The 23,677-nt window shown below is 39.1% G+C and overlaps 1 protein-coding gene and 1 long non-coding RNA gene across 5 annotated transcripts in view; one reads left to right on the top strand and one right to left on the bottom strand.

The window, feature by feature from the left end:
• The window catches only part of septin9b (septin 9b), a 48,067-nt gene that overhangs the window by 1,998 nt on the left and 22,392 nt on the right, over positions 1-23,677 (top strand). For 2 of the 4 annotated variants that reach the window (XM_077718305.1, XM_077718306.1), the window contains one exon: positions 19,329-20,003. In XM_077718305.1, the coding sequence (XP_077574431.1) occupies positions 19,329-20,003 (675 nt within the window). Of the gene's footprint in view, positions 1-11,019; positions 11,148-15,049; positions 15,182-19,328; positions 20,004-23,677 lie in introns of those variants that run through there. The other 2 variants (XM_077718307.1, XM_077718304.1) reach the window with 2 other exon arrangements.
• LOC144197738 (uncharacterized) lies at positions 15,781-17,411 on the bottom strand. Its single transcript, XR_013326583.1, has 3 exons — positions 16,756-17,411; positions 16,566-16,661; positions 15,781-15,976 (listed from the first exon to the last, which is right to left on the bottom strand). It is a non-coding gene; the product is annotated as an uncharacterized LOC144197738 (long non-coding RNA).

Raw genomic sequence — 23,677 nt, 5'->3', positions numbered from 1 at the left:
TTACATTAACAGATAAAGGCATAATAGATGTGCATACGTAAATGGAAAGCCCTCCTCAATGTCTTCTATCTTATATGACGTTATATATAGTTGCGTAATGATTTTTCATCTAGTACAGTCACTGACATTGATAGCAATAGAAGTCCATTCCATTTGAATGAGGACGGCTGTCAACCAATGACTTGATTTATTTACTGCAATTGATGGCAGTTGACGTCCGATCCATTTGAATTTTAAATGGTTTGGACATCTATCACCGTCATTTGGAGTGAATGAGTGATTTTCATTCATTCATGATCTGTACCACTTATCCTCACAAGGGTTTTCAAACAAACCAAAAAAGGGTGTTTGACCATTATGTCGTCTTTAGAGGCCAATCTAAAGCAGATATCCAAGCTCCTTTGCAGATGTGCACATGTTTCTCAACAACTTCTCTTCTGGGTCCCATCTGTGTGTTTTGCTTCCAATATTTGGGAACACACAGGAAAATCTCTTGGGAGATGAAATAAATGTCACTACGGTTGACAGGCAAGTGCAGATTCTGTGACGCAAAGAGGTTAGAGAGAAAACCAGGCTTAGAAAATATTTCTCTTTTACTCACGTTTGTGTGCAGTCACGTGCAAATTCACTGCAGCAGTGCAGAGCCTCGAGGAATATTCTCGTTGACCTTTTTTAGGGACCATAAATGTCGGAGAGGTGAGGAGTTCTAAGACTCAGTTTAAGGGGAGTTACTAAATGTTGCCTTGAAGAGGATGGAATAAAACAAGTGCTTACTTGCGTTAACTTGGAGGTGAGCTTTGATCGCTGAGATCATGTGCCTTGATTATGGCAAAGAGGAAGCATGAGACCAGGAGTCACACACTCACTGTGAAGTCCTGCCAGGCCTTCACCAGGTTGCATGTTAGCATCCTGACCTGCAGGTGTCCAATGGTCTTCATTCACCCATATTAGAGTTATTAAATAAGCTTTTCTAACTCTCGATCTCTAAACTCTGAGGCTGATTTGCTAACCACTCCTCCACTTGGCATCCTATATATTACATTAATAAATATAATTAAATAAAGAAGACCAAATAAAGATGTAAAAATGTATAAAATAAAATGTCTGTGTATATATATATATATGTATATGTATATATATATATATATATATATATATATATATATATATATATATATATATATATATATATATATATATATATATATATATATATATATATATATATATATATATATATATATATATATATATATATATATATATATATATATATATATATATATATATATATATATATATATATATATATATATATATATATATATATATATATATATATATATATATATATATATATACATATATATACATATATATATATATATATATATATATATATACAAAGACATTTTATTTTATACATTTTTACATCTTTATTTGGTATATGTATATGCATATAAACACATACATACATATATAAACATACATATATGTACACAGACATTTTATTTTATACATTTTTACATCTTTATTAGGTATATGTATATGCATATACACATACATACATATATAAACATACATATACACAGACATTTTATTTTATACGTTTTTACTATATAGGATGCCGGATGGAGGAGTGGTTAGCACATCAGCCTCAGAGTTTAGAGATCGATGGTTATGGTCTATGTGGAGTTTGTATGTTCTCCTTGGGCCTGCATGTGTAAATAATATACATCTAAAGTATATATACAGGGAGCTGCAATCCATTTTTTTCATATTGATTACAGCATCCTATTTTTCCTTACAAACAAAATGGACTTGTGCTTTTCTCCACTTTGAAATGCACTGACCCTAATAAACAAGGGTACTTGTCGAGTGAATGCACTGGGTATTTTTTTTATTTTTTATTTTTTTTGTACTCCTCTGTTTTAACTTCCTACGCATGAGAGATCACAATCCACAGTGTTATATCTTTTCATGGCTTGTCCTCAGCTTTCAATACACTCCTTTGTGTTAAACTTTTTGCCTGGAGGAGCGTGTTATGAGGATTAATTCCACTGTGCAGAGGAGTGTTTTTTTTTTGTTCTTTTTTCTTTTAATATTGACCGACCAGTTCAAGTCAACACTATAGCAAAATGAGGTGGTGACATTGTAATGATAGTTGGAGATTTTGTTCAAAGTTAAGATCATCTCTGTGTGACTATGGCCTTGGCAAAAAAATGTTGTCCAATCACATTTATTTTGGAAGTCCCCAATCTATGTGCAGTAATTGGAATACTGCAAAAGAAATTTGGTATTATTGGAAATCTCTGAATGCCCTCTATAGAGTACACAAGGAGTTAATGCGATTGGATGCACTGGGTGGAAGATATTTAGGTTTACAAATGTCCTCTACAGAGGACAAATTTGAACTACTGGTAGTCACTGAATATGTAGGATGTGTATTGTATATGTAAGGTCACGTATTTCAAAAGTTTTTGTACATGGAAGGTAAATCATTTCCTCCCTCCAGTCTAATTGCCTAAATAAATTCGATGTGGAAGAATAAAATGCAAATTGAAGTAAGCCTTTCACCATGCTCCTATTGAACGGTAGCTGAGTTGGAGTTGATACAGTTCTTTCTCTCTTTTCCTCAATGTCTGTATTCTGTTGAGCGTGACTCACGCCTTGGCCTTAACTCTGCCAGCACTCAAGAGTTTGCTTCACAATCTCAAATCAAGCTGCCAAAGCTTGGCGTGGTTGTAAAATTCTTTTTATCACCTTAACCTCCTGAGCTCAAACTCATCCACCAGGATTAAACTGCTCTTATCAGTCTGTTTTAGTCAGCAGGGGGTTCAGAAAGCTCTTTGAGTTGAGACCCAATGGAGATGCTTGACATCCCGGCAAGGGTTTCATTCATCCCCACTCAGAAACTTATTGCTCATCTATTATCTCAATCCTCTCAGCCCCCTGCAGGAATAAGCAGCAGTAATTTGCTCTCATTCTTCTAAAGAAAATCGTATTATTGCTAGGCTATGAACCCTCCAGACATTTATATTCATTATAGTACTTGTCATCTTTGAGCTCACACGTGACTAGAACTGCATGACGATGACAATCGTGATTATTTTGATTAATATTGTAATTATTACTTCTTATCATTGTATTAATGCATTGAGATATATGTATAAATTCTACTTAAACAGCTTTTAGTGTGAAATGAAAAACTAAAATGAATTCATTGTCGTTTTACGATAAATAATATCACTGTATTTGTAAAGTAAGCACGCACATTTCTGAAAAACAAACTGAAAATAATTAAGTGTTCAATTTTCCTCAATCTGAAACAAGTCCAGACAATAAAAATTGTTCCTTTTCGAGGGTGTAACTCCTCATATGAAACTATACCTCAAATTACCATTGCTCTTCCATTTAAAGATTAAAAAAAACATATTTAGGATCAAATCAATACAAAGGAAAAGCACTTTCAGTCACATTTCATTGCGAAAAAATCAGCCTCCAAGTGGTGAGTGAATGGGTAATTATAACCATTGTGGATATACCGCATGCTCTTTTTTTCTCTTATCAGTACTTATACTCTATGAGCATTATTACTGCCCAATTGATACTCTTGAGAGAGCGTCTACATATAAATACAACTGAAATTATATGCACATCACTACTATTGCTATTTTACTGAGCAGACTAAGAAGACTGACGTCAGGATTATATGATTAGGATTAGACATAAACTGATTTGACATCTAGACTTGGTAGTTCATTTAATTCTTTGTGGAAATCCATCTGCATGGCACTTTTTGGGAACCCAACAATCACATTCACTTCCATTTCTTTCGCACAAATCAACAATCACTGATTACAGTCATCCCTCTCAATCTGTGATAAAAAGTCTCATCCAGTTTATCCGCACATTTGAGTGCTCTTGCATGCAAATGTGCGGATGACATCATGTGCCACCGTGTCTAAAAATAGAGCGGGTGAACAATGACATTTCGTCGTTTAAAAAAGCGGGCATGTTAATAACATAAGGATGAAAACAGGCCACGTCACTTCTGCTTAGCGTGAGGTTGGGATAGCCTGTCGTGAAGGATTTTGCTTGTTAGACAAAACACCTGATGTTACACGCAGATGCCATTAAAACGTCAGCGTGCTTGTTACTCCACATTTGTGTTTTTGCTCCAATTAACTTCTGTGCATGCTGCACGTAGTTGTGAAAAACGGAATATCTCACCCACTCAGTCCGTGTGTTTGTCTTGAACTTCTTCCAAATAAATGCTTTGAGGAATGGAAGGTTTTTTTGCTTAATTTGTTGTATGTTCTGCATAGGCTGCAGCTGTTAAGACATAATTTTCAAATTGAGGTACCCATTCATAGTGACATGCGTTTTTGAATGAAAAACAAATGGAGACACCAATCGGTGGGTTCAATTCCAGGAAAACAACTTTATTCCGTCTGGCTGTGACTTTTTATTTTTTAATCATAAAATTTCATTCTTAAAGCATTGAATCAATTTGAATTGAACTATTCTGTTGAACACCAACACATTACTTGTACACGTTTACACTTAAAAATGCCTTTCAGTGAAACCATTTAGGATGTACAAAATACAGTCATACACTTTCTATTAATCTTATATGTAGTAAGCTTTAATGTAGGTATTTTCTTTTCATATTAGTAAGTGTAAGTACCATTTGACGTTTTAAAATTCCATGACCTACTTTTGGTAAGTAAGCCCCTAAATATGAAGTGTACTGAAGTGACTTGAGATTACTACTCTACATACTACTCTACAACCACTAAGATTCACACAGACTTTTATCTTGAGCTTTGCTAAAATTCTTTTGCAATATGCACCTCAAGAAAAGTGATTTTTACTTAAGTGGTGGTCCGGAAACAAAGTGGAATATACATCAAGCATGAAAAAGGAATTAGATTTAATGTAGTTGAGCTGTGACCCTCAATCTGGGAGGAGCAGAAGAAACATCTGTCCAGAAACCCAATACCTAGTGTCTTAGTTTGACGTTCCAGCGTATTTCCAATACATCATCCGCTTCGGAATAACCCGCCCTCCCCTCGTCTTTTTGGTGTTTTCACTAAGTCTCCCTCAGGTATTCGATCGGGTTCTGACGTGGTCGCTGCCAAGGTCGCGGCATCTGATTCACTTCCTTGTCACGCTCATCAAACCATCCATTCCGGATGTGCTCTTCAGCCAGACTCCACATGAACAGCCATCACGGCAGAGCTTACCGTGCATGTGTGAGTGCCTCCAGCCACATGTGTATAACTTTAGTGTGTGTTTTCGCATGTGTGTAGATTGTCGGGGTCCAAGTGGTGGATTTGGACATCAGGGGCTTGGCATGCTGATTATAGAGCTCCGAAGCCACAAAGAACCACAGGAACTCTCTCTTTTTTTTTTTCCCAACATCATCCCTCCTTCATTTTTGGGTACATTTGCAGAGTTAGAGGTAAAGGCGGCGGAGCCTCGTGCTGATGTGGCAATTTTTCGAGACTAAAGCTAAACCTTGAGGTCTGGAATCACAAAAGTCCAGACTGATGTGCAAACTCTTGCATTTTTTAATTAAAAGGGGGCCCAGTTTTTATCATTGTGATGAAAGTAGCCTAAGCATTGGGCTTCAAAAGCTTTGCACGAGTAAATTTTCAGGAACTTTGTGTGCCCCATATATCATGCCAGCATTTTGTTTGCTGAGGATCCTTAAAATATCCCACAATGACAACAGATTTTCCTTCTTGCTGTTTCTGTCCACTTGCATTGTTGCCAAGTGCAGGAAATAATGCGCCAGATCCATCAGATGGAGTCACATCAGCAAGGCTAAATTAGAGCAGTAGACCTTGCACAATCAAACCAATCAAATTGCCATGTTCGCGATTTGTGAGCCTTAGCAGAGGTGTGGATTGCTATTAGATAACAATCAGTTGTCATTGAGTAGAGCTTTGAACAAAATCATGCACGCCACAAGCACCTTAGAGTGGATATCACTTTGAAATTTATCTGGGTTGACCTTGAGGATAATTGAGACTGGACATTTACCTAAGTGTCTCAGTAAGATCAGGCTTTTGTTGTCCTGTGGAGTACCTCTTAATTTTAAAGCTCTTAAGTCCTCAGATATTTTACATTTCAAAGGCATCACATTATTGTTGAGCTTCAGTGGATTGGTTTTACCAACTGTAACTGAAGTGAAAAATATAAGTGGAGCATTTGGTTAAAGTGGTTAACTCTGTGGTTAGGTTTCTGGTTTAACATCTTTGTTCTGTCTGGAGTTTGCATGCTATCCCTCCTATTTCCAGAATATGCAAATTAGATTATGGATTCATTTAACTTGATCATCAGTTTGAATGTTTTAATGCTGGCTTTTGGCTTATGAAGGTAGCCTTTGTTATATTTGATTATCAATATGATATTGAATATTTTAAATGGAAATCAGATCTTGTATACCAATTATCTCGGCCTTATTATTTAATCTGCCTGGTTTTTGGATTTTTGGATCATGCCACTGATGACTGCAATCAGCAGTCGTTGGGATCCATCGCAAACTGGGTCAGTGACAATGTCCACAATGGTGTCATCCTATTTTTCAATAACATACCTCCTCAATTTTATAAATGATATTTGATGAACCCCCATGTGCACAGCCTTCTGCCAGCTCCATTTTGCGTCTAATGATTACCGTATGGCGAGAAGGAAATGTATGTCAGTTGCAGCATGGCCATGCTGTGATGAACTGACACTGGCTGGAACTGACCTCAATGGTGGGATTACGACTGTCAAAGTGGAGGAGAGAAGCCGATAGTTGCAACTTTCAAAGATAACTGACTGGATTTGATTAGATACGATGAGTGTACATTGTGTTCATTAGTGTGTGTGTGTTTGCATGTGAAAAAAGTAACAAGCTCATGACTTGGTTCTAATTTTGTATGTTTCCCAGCATAGGCTGGATGGGCTGCAGCGCATTTTGGACTCGGTGCCAGCTGCTGACTCAACATGAGTAATGATGTGGCCTTTATTCACCCTGTTGACTTTAGGAGTCGTGAAACATCCTCAATTGGTTGGAACTCTACAAAAGGCTGCTTGTGATTATTCTGGTTATCTTTGTTTCCGCTTCAGCAGTCGCATAAAAGCCTTTTCGCGTCAAGAACATACATTTGTCCAAGCATTCTTGGAGCGAACATCGATGTTCCATGATTTGTTTCATGATGTGACTGAGTTTTGGAAGTGGTAATTTATTGGAAGGGTGACTCTCAGTGCCGGGGTGGGCTGATTTTTTATTATTGTTTTTGGCTCTTTAAACTATTCGACCGGGCCAACCATGGTTTAGACCCAAAATGCAGCATTACGCGACAGTCATTAGCCAGGTGGAAGGTCTGATTGGAAAATAGCGACACAATCAGGCGTCATTATTGCTTGATTTCTCAGATGATTTGCACTTTGTTTCTGAAATCTATTTGGCCATTACTTTTGATGGGATGTCATTTTCAATTGGAAATATGTCCCATCAAAATCAATTCCAGATTTCCTATGAATCTGCCATAACAGGGCCAAGAGGGATTGTGGAAGCACAAACTCAGAATGTCGATTTCCTCATGAAAACACAGTCATGAGCTCGTAGGGTCAGTTTCTAAATTTGGCTTTTGCTGGTTGAATGATGTGAAGAGTTTTGTCGTCCTCTGTACATGCCCCAGGTTGAATGGGGAGCAAACGAGGAGGACAGCGCCTCCTTAGCTCGCTCCCTCCCTCTCTTTCTCTTGGCTACACGTGTGTGGCGGTGTATGATGATGATGAGCAGAGGGGGGGGGTCGGTCACATAGCGCTCTGGTGAGGTCATCCGATTGTGGCGGGCTGGACCGCATCACACTGCTTGTGCTGTTTTATTCCTCATTAAATAAAAGTGCGGTTCTAAAGGCTCCAGTGTTCTGATCCAGTTGTCTGTAACACAATTACTCGTCGTTGAAGTTGTTAACAGATCAACAACACTGAAGTAATCATAAATTTGCATCAAAAACACTTATTATAGAGATCTATCTTCATAGGGAGAAAAAAAATAGTATTATTGTAAGTTTCCCCCCCAAGAAAACGAAATTATGTGAGTGATTAATCAACTTTGACCCAACTTCTTTGTCGACTCCCTTAAAAAAAACAACAAAAACAACAAAATTCCTCAAGTTATTCCACTGGCAACTGGTCCAAGGGCCTTTCTTGCTCAGCACCATTTTCCACGTGCATCATGAGCATCAAGTACTTTGTCAGCCTTCCACTTAAACCCTTCAAGATTTCCCATCCTCACTCTGCCTGCCCCTTCATCTCATCTTTTACCCTCTTTCCACTCTTTCCCTTCCCCTTCATTGTGCATCAGTCGCTAGCAGGCATCCCTCAAGCGTGGACTGCCGTGCTGGTGACTTTTTTTGTATTATTTCACTCTTACATAACTAAATATAGCATGCCCAAGTCACGCATTAGGCTGTAGGTTGTGCTCTGAAGTGACGGCTTACATTAACGTGCAGCCCGGGGCTCACCATCTACTTTTAGTCACTATGTTGTACGCAGCCCTTTATAGGGGGAGAATGTGTGGGTGTGTGTGTATGTGTGTGTGTGTGTGTGTGTGTGTGTTTGGATGACTGAACAAGTGCACGTGACTGTCTGTGCCTCATGAGCATCTGCCTCAGTGACTGCAAATATAGGCTACATTTATAGCGTATGTGCTGGAAATGCATTATGTTATTGTGTGTATGTGTGTTTGTGTGTATGTGTGTGTGTGTTTAGAAGATACACTCTCATCCATGAGGAATATGTTGTCATTTCAATTTAATGTTTACACGTGTGTTGGTTCATCACTGGGTGTTCATTACTGTGTTCTCAGTCATTTAGTTCTGGGAGTGTATTTATATATCTGCTTGGGTTGGTAGACGGTACAGGAGATGCGCAAAGGAGTAAGAATTGTGTTGATTACATGAGTGGGGGATCTTATTTTGGTCTTTTTTTTTAAAATATAAGTCAAGTGTCCCTTTAAAAAAATGTAGGTTGATTTCTTGTCAATGGTTGTTTTTCTTGTGGCCTGTTATTGGCTGGTACCTACTATGTGGCTATGGGGCTACTACCCATAATAAGCTGGCATAATCTCCATCCTAGCAGATGAATGAATTAAAAATACTGAACCCATAATGACCTGCTGTCCAAATTTAGGGGCATAGAGGGGCATTAATACATTTTTTTTAATGTAATCTTTAAATAAACTCAATTATACGGGCCTTTTTTATAGAGCCCTGGAGATGACACAAATGAGTTTCTGTAGTATCTCTATCCTTGTTAAAACCTAACATAACCAGAGCACGATACAATGGGCCGATTAGTCACATGAGCAACTGTGACAACATTCTCGCATGAGCTTGACCAAGACAATGTCAACACTTAGTTGTGTCACAAAGAGACACATGTGCAAGTATTGAATAAGTGTCTTTGGTAGTAATAGTACACAGGGACACTTGAACGACAAATGCTGCACATTAGAATTGAATCACGTTCCCTACTGTCATCATCTGGGTTGACCACACACACACATATGGTCATGCTTAAAAAAATCCTTTATCTACTTCCTCGGCTCTGCTCCACATCACTGCTCTGATGTCTGAATGAGTACCATGATTTAGTGGTTGGCCTGATTTTATTTGAATGTAAAATTTCACTCCATTTGTCTTCATACCATTTGTGAAACACACACTTTTTTGGAGTAATAGTTGTGTGGTTAAAACACACGTTGACTTAAATGTTCTCTGAAAAAAAGGGGAAGCACGCTGTTGGCGCTTTCTTCAACACTTTGTGTTTCTTGATGAGAATAGGACTCCCTGGGTGGTTATTGACCTCATTCAATTGGTAGTTGTTTGTCACAGATTAAGTCTGGGCATTATCTATGATTATCTATAATGTTCACTGTGTTGTGGACACTCAGACAATAATGCATTTTATTTTTACATTAAGAGGTCAAAACTTGAGGGACTTCATTGTAATGTGGGAGGACCCATAGGAAACACAAATGGAGCAAATTGCTCCTAGGTATGAGTGTGAGAGTGAATGGTTGTCATTCTCCTTGTGCCCTGTTATATTTGTCTGAAAACTTTGACTTTGACTTCGAGTTGCAATCAAATGCAAGTCTTAATTTTTTGAGTTATTTGTTATTAGTTACATATTTTGAGTGCATATTTCCTCTTTTGCCCCTTCAATGTTAGGCAACAGTTCAAAAAGTGCTGATATAAACACTTTTTATCTGCACATGTACAAAAATAGATACTCAGTGGCTATTTGTTTTTTAACAAGAACAAAAGCTGCAGCATGGGATCCAACAAAAGAAAAAGATAACATTTCTTCTTAATTTCCTTTTTTAATAATTACCAGAGCCCTGATTGAATTCCAAAATGAGTAGATGCATGGAACCAGTGAGACCAACACCGGTTCCCAACACCAACAAGATGAGCAACAAAATGCAAAAATTCCAGCTGAACTTTGCTGAGTTTGCTGGGTTTTTGGTACTTTTTGGTACTTTTTGTCTTACTAGTAGAGAAGCCAGCATTTTCTGGATTTCTTAGCAGGACACTTTCAAATCATCAACACATTCACATCAGTCAACTACCTATTTTCTGCAATTTTATCATTAAGGATAAGTTTGAATTTTCATGAAGCTCTCGTAAATGTTAAAATGTCCAGAGATTTTTTTCCCCATTGGTGCCAACTGAGGGGGGACAAGCCTGTCTTTTTTTGCATGGCAGTTGACCTTGATAGATGCGCCCATAGTGAACAGAAAACCGTTGTTCAAAGAAAAAGATAGCACAAAGGGGACTCCATATGAGACGCACATGTCCCTTCAACGTCAGTTGTTACCCTGACAGACTGAAGACATTAAAAGTTGGAGGAAGTCAGACCGAAGGAGGAAGGGAGGAGAGCGAAAGAGAGAGAGAGAGGAGGGTTGAACGCCGGGGGGGACAGGGTGACGGACGGCACGGGGCGTCAGGAGTCAGTCCGAGTCGGTCGGGGCATGAAAAGGGAAGTTGTTCACCTAAAAGAGAAGAGAGAAGGTGGGAGAGTTCAAAACAAAAAGTGAGTTGTTTGATGTGGAACTATGGAGCGAGCCAGAATAGCCAGTAAGTTCACTTCATTTACTCACTGGATTTGTCCGAACAGACATCCTGGTTGCATTACAATAGTGGGATCTTTTTCTTTTTCTATGATTTTGAAGAAGTGCATGCATGTACACTCACAACTAGAATGCGTGGAGCAGAACCGGGTAAAAAGCTGCTGTGACGGCCTGTCACCAGCTCATTTTTAATCTTCTTGTGCTGTGCTGTGTAATATATGGGCTGTGTTAAAGCTCCATGTCTCCATAGGAGATTGGATAAATGTTGACAGATGCAGATGGGTTTAAAAAAAGAAAAATTAAAGCTGAATTAGAGGAGTGTTTTCATGCATGTTCTCTTTTGTGAGTATTTAAGATAACTGCCCAAACATCAGCACATGAACGGAGTCGAGTTTTAAGTGTCCACATGGTGTCACTGCTGCAGTATCCATCGCATGTCTTTCTCAACGCCAATATTTTGCAACGTTTCATTTTCCTTTCATCTCCGCCCAACCTCTTTTTTTCTCCTTTTATGTGCATTACATCCTGTGTTTCTTTCCCTCTCTTCTACTTCCTCAATTTCAACCTGCCTGCTACTCTGTTTGGATATGTTGTCATGGCAACTCGCCTACAGTACCAATGGAGTTCACTTTCTGCAGAACGAGTTACTTTGGTATTTAAATATGTTCATGAACATGTTCATCTGCAGTTAGACCTCATCACCAGTGATGTTTTTATGTTTTTACTGTCAAAGTAGATATGTTTGGGCTTCAATTCTTGGCTGTGGAATTTCTGTGTATACTTTGTGTGGGTTTTTAATCAGATTTGGTCAAGGGCGTTTGGGGTATATTACTCAGTAGTTTCACATATTTAGAACTCATTTTAATACCCTTTGAATACAATATTTAAATAATGTAGAATACTGTCTAATAATATGCTGTAGTGCCTTAATGGATGTGAATGGATGTTTATTTTTTTTAAACAAGAGATGCCAAATAGCTTATTTATATCCAATCCTGTTCAGCTATAAAGGGAGACACCTTGCATAAAAGGAGGCATCCATCAGTGGTTCCATATAAATGTTTCGTAATCTCATTATGAAGGAAATCAAAAAAGTTCAGCATGTTCCGTAAAGGAGGTGTAGAGGATATCCTTTTTACAGTGAACGCCTCACACTTGTGCCTTTGCAGTCCTGCTGAAGGTTTTTTTCTCTAAGATTGTTATTGAGGCATTATGGAACCTCACGGCAAATTGTGTGTATATGTGTGCGACAGGTGACATTATCCAGCGTCATGATTTCAGGATCCCACCCTCAGTTGACTGAAATGAGGCTGAAGGTGCACAAATAAAATAACCAGAAATGCAATTTGAGCCAAATAATGAATCAGTTCAGTCCATATTTATAGTAAAGTTGTACATCTTTAGTTGCACAAGTGGTTTTTGTGACTTTTTGGTATTTAGAGATGCATTTATGGTGCAAAACGTTATTTGAGTTTTTCCTCCAGGACCGCTGTATTAATCTGGAACCTACGTATATAACAAAACCTTCTATTGTCAATTTAGGAGTTTCTTTCGTCATGCCTAGCACTTGCAAAGTCTGCTACTTGCACCCCTCAACAGCGCAATTCGACTTCTTGCAAAATTATCAATTATGTGGTTGCATAGACTTCCTCACACAATTGCATATTGATTCTAGGGATGGTAATGCAATGCACAAATTATATATTGTTCAATATTCCTAACCAAAACTCTTCAGTCTGACATTTCGATATGCAACATTCTGACTCATTAGTTGCCGTTAAAAACCTAGAATCCAAATAAATCGGCTTATCTCATTTAAGAACAGAACTGGTGGTTTATCCCGATTGCGCTTGAAAAAAAAATCAATTCAAGTTCCATTTTGGTTATTTCTTTTCCAGAGGTAAACATAATCCAAAGTCATTAAAAATTGACCAATTCAACCATCAGACACTCGAACATAACAGCAGCATGCGTATGCACACTCAGATATATATAGCACAGGCTTCCCCAGATGTTGTTTTGGAACCTTTCCTCATTCGGTCGCTCAATACCGCCTTGCAATCACTAGTGTGTGTCCAAATTTACATAAATACACGAGCTGTGCTTTAGTGTGTGTTTCTCACACTGTATTTTTTTCTGTTTAATTATGTGCTACAAAACTTTGCGGGGAAACTTTAACAACACAACTCACTTTGAGTTGGCATTGCTACTGATTGGCCACACACTCCGATCTAAGTACAGTGTGTATTTATAAACTGGAAGTTATATACGTGTGACTAAGTCCTCTGCTAAGTTTTCATGTGCACGACTTATAAATGAACATGCCCAGCTGCGGGATCCATGATGCACGTTATTTGCACGCCAATAAAAAAGGCAAAATGTCAAGAATTTAAAGGGACAGATGTTCTCTTGCGGTTAACTCCCTCCAGATAATCCCAAGCAGTGTGTGTTTACTCTGTGCCTTTTTCTGTTCCTCATCCCGTGACACCTCACCAGCGACTGCACCGTAAACGCACAATGTTTCGCTCTGTTGCCAATGACCTCCTGGGTGTTATGGGCCAGGCTTGGCATCTTATTAGCGTCCACTAGAATGGTGTTATTGGCTCAAATGTGTTATTGTAGCCCGTTAAAGCACCAGCTGTGATTGCTGTATGTCTTTGCCATAGAAACACTGTTGTGATGTGTAATCATTGGTGATTAGATACCACAGTCCTGAAATGGACAAGTCTGTTTCCAGTGCTGTGGCTGTTGATTTCCTATGCGAGTTGACTTCTCTGTTTATGATCTTACAGGTTATGCAATATGCAATTAATAGCTAGTGCATTGTTGATTTTTTTTAAACAACATACAGTATGTAGAGATCGGCAGTGGACGTTTCCAATAAATGGGATAGACAATATTTCAACAATTTGCTGTGAGACTGACGCACTAACCACTCGCGCCACTGGCCGCACAATGACAGATTTTTTAACATTAAAAATATTCCATAAAAAATGGTAGTGAGCACAAATTAAATAAAAAGGAAAAACAGCTTTTACATGTCAGAATGTTCCACAGTATTTTTTTTTACATAACTTGACATGAATTCCCAAATCATATTATTACTGCTAATAGATTTGTATACAAATAGGTGCAATGATGAAGGGCCCTTTTGGTTTCCTAATGTGAACTTTCACCAAGAAGTCAACTTGGGTTTTTTTCTTTCACACACAACATAGTTGTGACTGTATTTTAATTAACATGCTAGCTATCTTGTTGGGGGCCACTTCACCACACGTGACACTTAAATGAACTATACATTATATAGTCCTTAAAGAGCCTTGTAATAGAGGAGATGTTTTCTGATTGTAGGTTGTAAATGGCTGTATTTACTTTACAGTATATGATTCAATGGCACAAGTCCTTGATGATATCGTGGGACACTTGTGTGACTTGCAGTGGGTGGGCGGTGTCTGAGGCCAGTTAGGGGTCCCCCACTTTCTTGGAACCACTTTTCCCCACTTAAATGACGCCTAAGGCTCGATGGACTACGTGTTATGTGAAGAAACACCAGCCATATTGCAAATGTGACACTTAACACGGACAAGTATATTGCCAATTAAAAAGAAAATTGGACATCAACATTCAATCATAATTGCTGTGTAAATATTTCTGTTTTAATCCAGTAGAGAAGGTCTAAGGAGGACCTAAAACTTAAGAGCCACTTTGGTGGGGAAGAGTCCAAAGGCATTACTTGCATATTTGCAGGCAGTGTGTGTGTAGGGGCCAGGCAAATGCACACACACAGGACATGGAAGGAATAAGGGGAGTCTGTCCTCTGCAACGGGGTGGGGAAGAGAAGGGAGGAGGCATGCACGTTCATTCTCCAAATTTTGACCTCAGTTTTAATGCACAACTTTGTGGTCATATCTCAGGAGTGAAAGCGAGTTGTGGGTGTGTGACTATTGTTGCCACTGTTTGGACTCTAACAACAAAATTTAAGAACAATGTCAGATTCTGGAGGCAATCCACACTTGGAGGGAATCATTTCGGATTTTGAAGGTTTGTGTTCTTTCATGAATGACTGAGTGTATTTGGAACAAGGTGAATGTTGTGACGGCGATTTAGTGTATCTGTAAATGACTGGTAATCTGTGATTAGACTTGCCATATGTCCCAGATGAATGACAGGCATAACCATGTGTAGTACAAAACATCCTCTAGCTCCTGTAATACTAAAGAGAGCATCCTGAAATATATTGTGATTTTTTTTTTAATGGATGTTAATGCTTTTTAAAGTCAGTACTTTTATAATGAAAAACATAATTGTACACAATTTTCACAAGACGCACATGCCATCACCAAGCTCCTTACCTCAGGGTGCCGATAGCTCTACTTTACAAATCACTATCCATTCTCAGTTAACACTAAGAGTTTACAACTGGTTTACCATGTTTTTTTAAGTCACTGCTTCTAAAATTTCATAATTTTATAACACAATTAAGTCCCGCCACCTACAGCTCCAGTTGTTTGATTAGGCGAGTGAACCACTATACTGAATGCAATTGATGTAGTCAACTTTAATCAACGGCAAAAGTTAACAAATGTCAGTAATAAAACAAAAAATTCACAGGACACAATATAGAGCAGCTGAGAATAGTTTTTTTTTCTTTATGATGTCCTTTTGAAACTGTTACGAGCATCCTTTGTTTATTGAACAGTCAGTTTCCTTTTGTTATTGTTTTTTTTTTTCTTTCTCCCTCTTCTACCTTTTTCCTTTTCCACCTCCGGCCATGCTGGTTTCCTCCAGCTGGTCACCCATTCATGTCTTCATCAGTAGAAGGGCTTATGTTGAGCACTGTGTGAGAAAATATGGCATACAAATCAATCATTCTTTTCATACTGTATACATCTAGTTAAGGTGAGCCTCTCCCATCTGAGTATATATTGAAAGCTAGGCAACACGACATTACGTCATATAATCTGTAGATAAAAACAGTCGACTCATTAAAACTTTCACTAAAAGTGCACAGCGCCCTTGAATGAATGCAAATTGTCTAAGAAATAACGATGATTAAATCAAGCATTTAACCAAGGATTTAACAAGTTATTTTTGTTATGTTGTTTGCGTTCTTCAGTGTTGTTTTTCATCAAATGGATAGAATTGTTATGTGGAATTCAACCTCTGTCCCCACAGTCCACTCGCTATACCGATGTAAATCAATGTGTCTATGAAGTAGACCATTAAGTGGAACAGAACAAGGCTTTACCTGTCAAAGGTTGTTGCCTGTAGCAAAGCTCTATCTAACAGCTGGCTGCATTACCTTATGACTGTGTGTAAAAATTCCACTGGGGATGATATTGCCCCTTAGTGATTCAGACATCTGCTACTACAAAATGACCACAAACATTGTAGCGACTCGACCGAAAATGTGCACGCAGCCTACCTCAGGTCTTCCATCTTTGTCCGGAACATGTGCAGAATTCCATTTGGGTTGTCGACTGAACCTGCCAGAACTTTTAGTGTGGACCATCTGTATTTCCTTTAAACAATAATGTTAGTTATAATTAATAGTTTGCTGGGAAGTGCGTATTTACTGGTCTAGCCTCAAGGTTTCGTCTGACAGAGCAAAATACCTTCAATGGCCTCCTCTAGGATTGTCATATTCAGTTTTTAATTGCTGATTTTCACTATCCGGATCATTAATGTGCCCATTCGCTTCTGAATAAGTTTACTGTACATACACGGTAAAACGGGATTATATGTAAGATTCCTTCTAGAATTTCTTCCTTTCTCTGGACATCTTCGAGAGATTGCATTGACACCAATGATAAAGTGATTGTCTACCCTAACAACTGAGATATATTACAACAAAATACCCGTGAAGTACAGTGGAAGCACAGCTGCCTCCATCTTTTATTTTGCAACACCACCAAACTGTAGCATTACTGTCTGTTCTGCTTTAATCTCCCACATGAGACATCGTTGTCTCGTGATAGGTAGTCCAACTCCACGTTGTTAATGAGTTTTCTTCGTTGACCGGTCTTGCTCCATTATAGCTCATAGTCTGGGAATGCAGTTTTACTTGGAACAATAGTTCTTCATCTAACATGTCATTCCAACACTTGTGTACTGTACTTGGAATATTAATGCTCACAATGTTTATCTTGACCACATCGAATTTGCCTTGGGGAAAACAATCTGCCAGATTTCAATAAGTGTTTTGGAGATGTTCTGGCTGCTTTTTTCCATTCTCATATATTCTTAGACATGGAAGTGTGCACAGCTTCCACTCCAGGTTTTAGTGCACTTGACTGCACACTCTCAAAATACAATCAAGCACTCAATGCATTTGCTTTAATCTCAAGGTTGAGGTCATATCATCACAAAGCAAAAGAAATACAAATACTTATTGAAGTCAATCACTGAGTTCATCTGTTTCATGCTTTTGTTCATGACAAATCGGGTCAATGTACATCTTGAAACCACTCTTATTATCGGAGAAATTTGATATTTAGTAGAGTGTCAAAAAGCCTACAAAAGATCTCGATTTGTACCATTAATGGTAAACGTTAAATGTTCCCGTTCCTTGTATAATCTGCAGACCAATATTGGCAGACTAACACATACTGCATTGGCTGGAGTTAAAAGTAGCCACAACCTTGGATGGGATTCCCTCTCAACATTCCAAAAAATAAGAAACCCAATGTGAGAAAGACACAGGCTAGTGAACTCAGCATAGTTTTCTTGAATAAATATCCACTTAAATGCGGTAAAAGCTATCTAATGGTGTCGAATCGCTCGAATAACAGTGTGTTTGTTGTGAGTACTTAGAACGTCAGCCTCACAGTTCGGTTGTCTAGGGTTCGATCCAAGGGTGGTCCTCATTGTGTGGGGTTTACATGTTCTCCCAGAGCTTGTATGGGTTTTGTCTGCGTACTCTGGTTTCTTCCCACATCCTCAAAAGATCATGGTAGGTTGGTTGATTGCCCTCAGGTATGAGGATTTGTGATTATTCATTTGATGAAAGAGCCTGAATTGTCCACAATGTCAATTTGAGGCGTTCTAAAGCATTTTATCTGATTAGTGGTTAACGTTGGCCATTGGGAAAAGTCTGTACCCGCATAATAATAAACACTCATGCATACCCTACACACAGAAACTCACATCACGTGAGCGCATCTCATTTGATAGGATGCACCACATGCCGAAAACTTCTAAAATAGTATTCAAAATTTTGGATTGCAGCTGTTTTAAGGAGGACGATTTAGCTCGTGTGTCATGATGTTACCAGCTCCTGGGCCTGTCACATCATTCATTCTCAGCTTGTGCACTCTCCCCAAGGGGGGAATCTCATCTCTCACTATCATCATCTTGTACAGTCCATCTATTTGCCTGTGTCACGACTAACCTCGAGGAACGGATGTGTGCTCAAATTGCTCATAAATTCTGGGTGGATGAGCAATTCTTGGGCCATTGTGTGTGTATACACAAAATGCCTCAAATGCGCTTGCATAAAACTCCATATTTTAATCTGTTACAGTAGATGTAGCATTGAGGTCATGACAAAACAGCTCATAAATTTCCTGACTCAAAGTGCTGTGGGTGATGGGAGACATCTGACCATTGAACTTCAGTGGCTTTCTCATTCGCTATGAACTTTTTAAGCATATGACCTCATGTCTAGCATGTTCCTGTTAATAAAGTATGATTTTTAAAGACTTGATATACGTAGTTGTGTGTTTACTGAAATAAAAGGCTACTTGAAAAGGGGTCAACCATAATTCATCCAGTCACTCTAATCAAACTTGGATTTGGTTCCAAGGCCACATTTCCAAAATTGACACTGGCCATTATGATCTACTAAGATGTGCTCTTGGCTCATGTAACATGCAAATATCACATCTGATGATATAGTACATTCGCCAACATTTTTTTTTCCAACAATGAGGCTTATTTTTCACTACCATTTTAGTCAAACAGTAAAACAGTGAAACGTTTGGCAAAATATCTTCATTTGAACTGCTTTGATAGCAAAGACTAATGTGTAATTCGTCGACTGGTGGTGACATAGCGTTCGTTTTGTTGAGAATAGAAAATGGGTGGGTGGCGGTTGGCTGTATCCATTTGACTTCCTCAAACCTCAAGGTGTCATTGTAGAGAATGCTCCACATGTACCTAATGTGTCATCTTTGTCCCTTGATCACAGCTCTGAAGAGGTCCTTTGAAGTGGAGGATGTCGACACTTCAGCTCACTCTTCTCCCAGCTCTCGACGCACAACCAACTCCCCTCATCGCAACGCCATGTCCCCGACCAGCATCTATTACCGTGACTTGGGTACCGGAGCCACGGTTACAAACAACAATAACCTCAACTACACCCAACCGCGCTCCATCATGGGTGGAGGTGGCTCCAAAACCCCTGAGCCACTGTCACGTCGCTCAGAGCTGTCCATTGATATCTCATCTTCCTCTAGCAAGCAAATGGACATTACAAGTCCTGGGTCCCTGCGCTATGCAACCAACAGCTCCCTGAAGCGTCCTGAAGTTCTCGGTCACTCCAAGACTCCAGAAATGAGTCACAAAAGAGAGGTGACTTTTGCCAAGACAGACTCCCCGGGGACACGCCGTAATGAAGGAAGCAGTAACACCAATGGGACCATTCGCATCCCAGAACAAAGTCACACCCGTAGGTTTGAGCCTCCCAGTCCTGGGGACATTCGCAAACCTGAAATTAGCATCACCAGAGCGCCAATGGACAACAATGGCCACCACCCAGCGGTGCACCACCCACACCATCCTAATCCACACCACAACACCATCGTCACCACCTTCCGATGCTCCTCACCAAACCACGCTGGACGGAAATCTCCCAACCCTGACCGTAAGTTCTGTTTCACCATTATATTTTATCAATTGCCCGGTAGACTGCCAACAATACGAGATATTTACTGATTTGGTCTGATGAGTCAAATGTGTTGTTTTGAACTAGGGAAGATTGTTAGGAAGACATGATCACATTTTCCATGACGGTTGTCTGTTTGCATTTTTATTACTTGCTTCTTTCCCACCACATCAGCACAATCAGCATCATATTTCTGACCAGAAAAGGCCAGTAACGAAGCGTGTTTAAATCTGATTCGTGTGTATCTCTCAGTAACACAAGCAAGCATGACTTTTTCCTCGCAGGCCTGTCTGCCATTTATATAATCTATGAACTATTATGTTATGAAAGCTTAACCTCGGCCATTAGTATTTGTTACTCTTTAAAATGCTGTTGTAAGGGTTTGATAAATGCTGGTGTTGTCATACAATTACTAGTTACAGTGCCAGGCATTTTATAATTGGCAGTTGCTTTATGGCAAAAAGGATGATGGATGTGGTCGCTTGTCTGTTTCTTCCCACTTGTTTAGGCCATAACGAAATACCTTTACATTACATTACTGATGAACTATTATTCTTGAATTAGTGAATGACAAATAAAATTATTTTTATTTGAATATAATATCAGCGCACCTGGGTTCAAATCCAGGTCGGTCCACCTGTGTGGAGTTTGCATGTTCTCCTTAGGCCTGCGTGGGTTTTCTCCGGGTACTCCAGTTTCCTCCCACATTCCAAAAACATGCATGGTAGACAGATTGGACACTCACTAAATTGCCCCTAGGTATGATTGTGAGCGTGAATGGTTGTTTGTCTCCTTGTGCCCTGCGATAGGCTGGCCACCGCTTCAGGGTGTCCTCCGTCTCTGGTCCGAAGTCAGCTGGGATAGGCTCCAGCACCCCTTGCGACCCTAGTGAGGATAAAACAGTTAAGAAAAGGAGATAAGACGAAAACCCCGCCATAGAGTAAGACACACATCTGCTTTAAGCATGTCTTGCTTTAAATTCTTAAAGCGCCTCGGCTTGGTTTTAGTGGTTTTAGCTTGTTAAAAAATGCCTAGATACCGCTTTCCAATGTCAGACGCAAACACCACAAACATAAGTCCTCGCTGTTAGTGATACCCATTTCTTCAACAAAGTCTTTATTTATCTGGATACACTTAGCTCAGCCTGGACATTTGAAGAGCAACATCCTCTTACTCTGAAATAGTTTTATTTCTCAAAATCTATCTTGGGAAAAACCTTGACAGATTCTTCTCAAAGACAGCTGGCGGTGTTTGCTAGTCCAACTTGGGTCCCCCTCATAACCAGTTGTAATACCCATAATTTTCAACATTTTAGCCTGAAGCAGGTCATGAATCAGACACCTTTTAATCCTCAAGACAAATCCTGTCAGCAAAGTCCTTTCAGATGGGGAGTTATGTTCCTTATGTTTGCACTTTGCACATATCTGATCATAAAATGTGTAAATTGGCGTTCAAACAAAAGGTTATTGTTGAAATATACCTCAAAAGCTTCAAATCTAAATAAGTTAAAAATCTATAGCTATCAAGTGAACACATCCGAGGATTAACTAAAACACGATGTTGCGTTTTCTTTGGCTTTCTTTGGCTTCCCTTAAGTCTCACTCAAACAATGTGTTTGGGTTTTTAAGGTTCAACTTCTATTATGATTACACTATGTGTAGTCACATACAGAGAGAGCTCTAGAAACATTGAAACCAATAGCAAAAGTGACGTATAATGAATGAATGAAAGGTTTGATAGCCGTCAACTATCCAAAACGTGATGGAAAAAGTACCACTAGTTTTTTTTATTCTTACTTATTACTTGTATTTTCTTTCTTCTATTAGGTTATCCCTGTCTTATAACCATTTAACTCGCCCTGGAGGATATGACTTCATGTGTCCCTGACATGCAGATGACACGTACGCACACACACACACACAAGCGTCCTTCCTTCCGAGTTACGTCAACCTGATTGTTTCGCCACCCGCGGGAGCATTTCTTCTTTTTTTTTTCACTCCTTCTTCCGAATGTTATGTGATTCATGTTAGTCATCTTCCCAGTGTGATCCAATCAGAGTGTCACTATAAGAACACCAGGAAGTGTGTGTCAGTATTACAACAAATATTCCATCCTAGGGATTGAGCGGATGGACATAGTCATAAATTTTGACACATATATGACTATTCATCAACGTAATGTCGATCTATTTATACGTTGTGTATATTATGCAGAATACAGCATGATGTAGCTCAACTTTCTGCAGTTGCCGGCAACAAACTTGTCAAGCTGATTCAGTAGGAACAACCAAGTAAAATGCAGCACCATTTTGATTCATATGCATCATCAAATTCCATATTCTTCAACAAGATTAGTGGATTGCCTGTAATTGTTGGTAATATGAGAAAGTAAAAAGTTGTAGTCAAAACTATAACGTATGAGATGTAGTCAAAAGTAATGAATGTTTACAATTTAATACCAGTGCTGCTTCTCAGACGTTTTTCCACATTGATAGAAAAAACTAATCTACCACAAATGGAGAACAGGACTATATTATGTTGTTGCCCAACTTAACAAAACACTATCTTCTGCATTTTTTAATCACTTGCTTAATTGTCATTACAATCGAAACATGCAGAGCCATCCGTCCCCTTTTAGCGTTGACCTTTTGAACGGGCTGCGGTGATTAGTTTCTGACTCCCCGAATATTATCAGCTTTACCACTACAGGAGTTAGGATATCATTTTGGGAGGTTCTATTCGATATCTTATACAGAACTTTCACAATTATCCCAACTCCTCTAAACAGTGATTCTTAAAGTGTAGTATAGGCTCCCTCTAGTGTTGTGGTTCATGAAGAAGAACGTCAATCCCATTGAAGTCAAGAGTTCAATACGTTTGCGTGGAATATTGTTCATGGTGGTTGTGCTGGGATATTTTAGTATTTTTTGCAGTGGGACTTTGTGTTGAAATTGTACAACCAAAATTAAAAAAGCTTTTTCAGAAAGCCCATTGGTATAGATGGATTCAGATTGAAGGTGATATATGAGGACTTTGTTGGGGTTGTCTGCCCAATTCAAATCAGACGAATAAACACTCAGCAAGAAAACCGTTACCATCTGTCTGTTGGGGTGAAAGTTTGTAACAAGTGACAGCTGTCACATGTCAAATGTGAAATCCAGATCAGCCACCAGGAGACAGTGTGATACAGGAGAAAATTTAAAACCATCATTCATCGCCAAGCCGTTCAGAACATCTTGCAATCTTCAACGTTCATCCATTCATTTTCTGAACCTTGAGGGTTGCTGGAGCCTATCCCAGATTACTATGTCCACCAGGCAGTGGACACTGCATTAGTGGCCAGACAATCGCATGCCACAATTCTCAACGGATGTATCATTTTTATTGGGGATGTTACAGACTTTTACAAAAATTCAAGGTTTCCTTGCTCAGATGAGGCGTTCGGAAGTTGAAGTTTACATTGAGCATCTGTGGGAAGTCAGAGGTTAAAGAAGTTTCCCACCACTGCCGCATGACCTTTGTCCTTTTAAGACATTTTGGCAAATCCCAGAACCGCCGTTAAAGACCCCGCCCTACCCGACACCCCTGCCCTCCCCCAAATTCCCACTTTCTTTCACTTTCTCCTGCATGTTTATCAACCACATATACAAACTG

The sequence above is a fragment of the Stigmatopora nigra genome, chromosome 6 (genome assembly GCF_051989575.1).
Source record: "Stigmatopora nigra isolate UIUO_SnigA chromosome 6, RoL_Snig_1.1, whole genome shotgun sequence".
Classification (NCBI taxonomy): Eukaryota; Metazoa; Chordata; class Actinopteri; order Syngnathiformes; family Syngnathidae; genus Stigmatopora; species Stigmatopora nigra.
The sequence above is the reverse complement of the archived record's forward strand: the minus strand, read 5'-3'. Positions and strand labels throughout refer to the sequence as shown.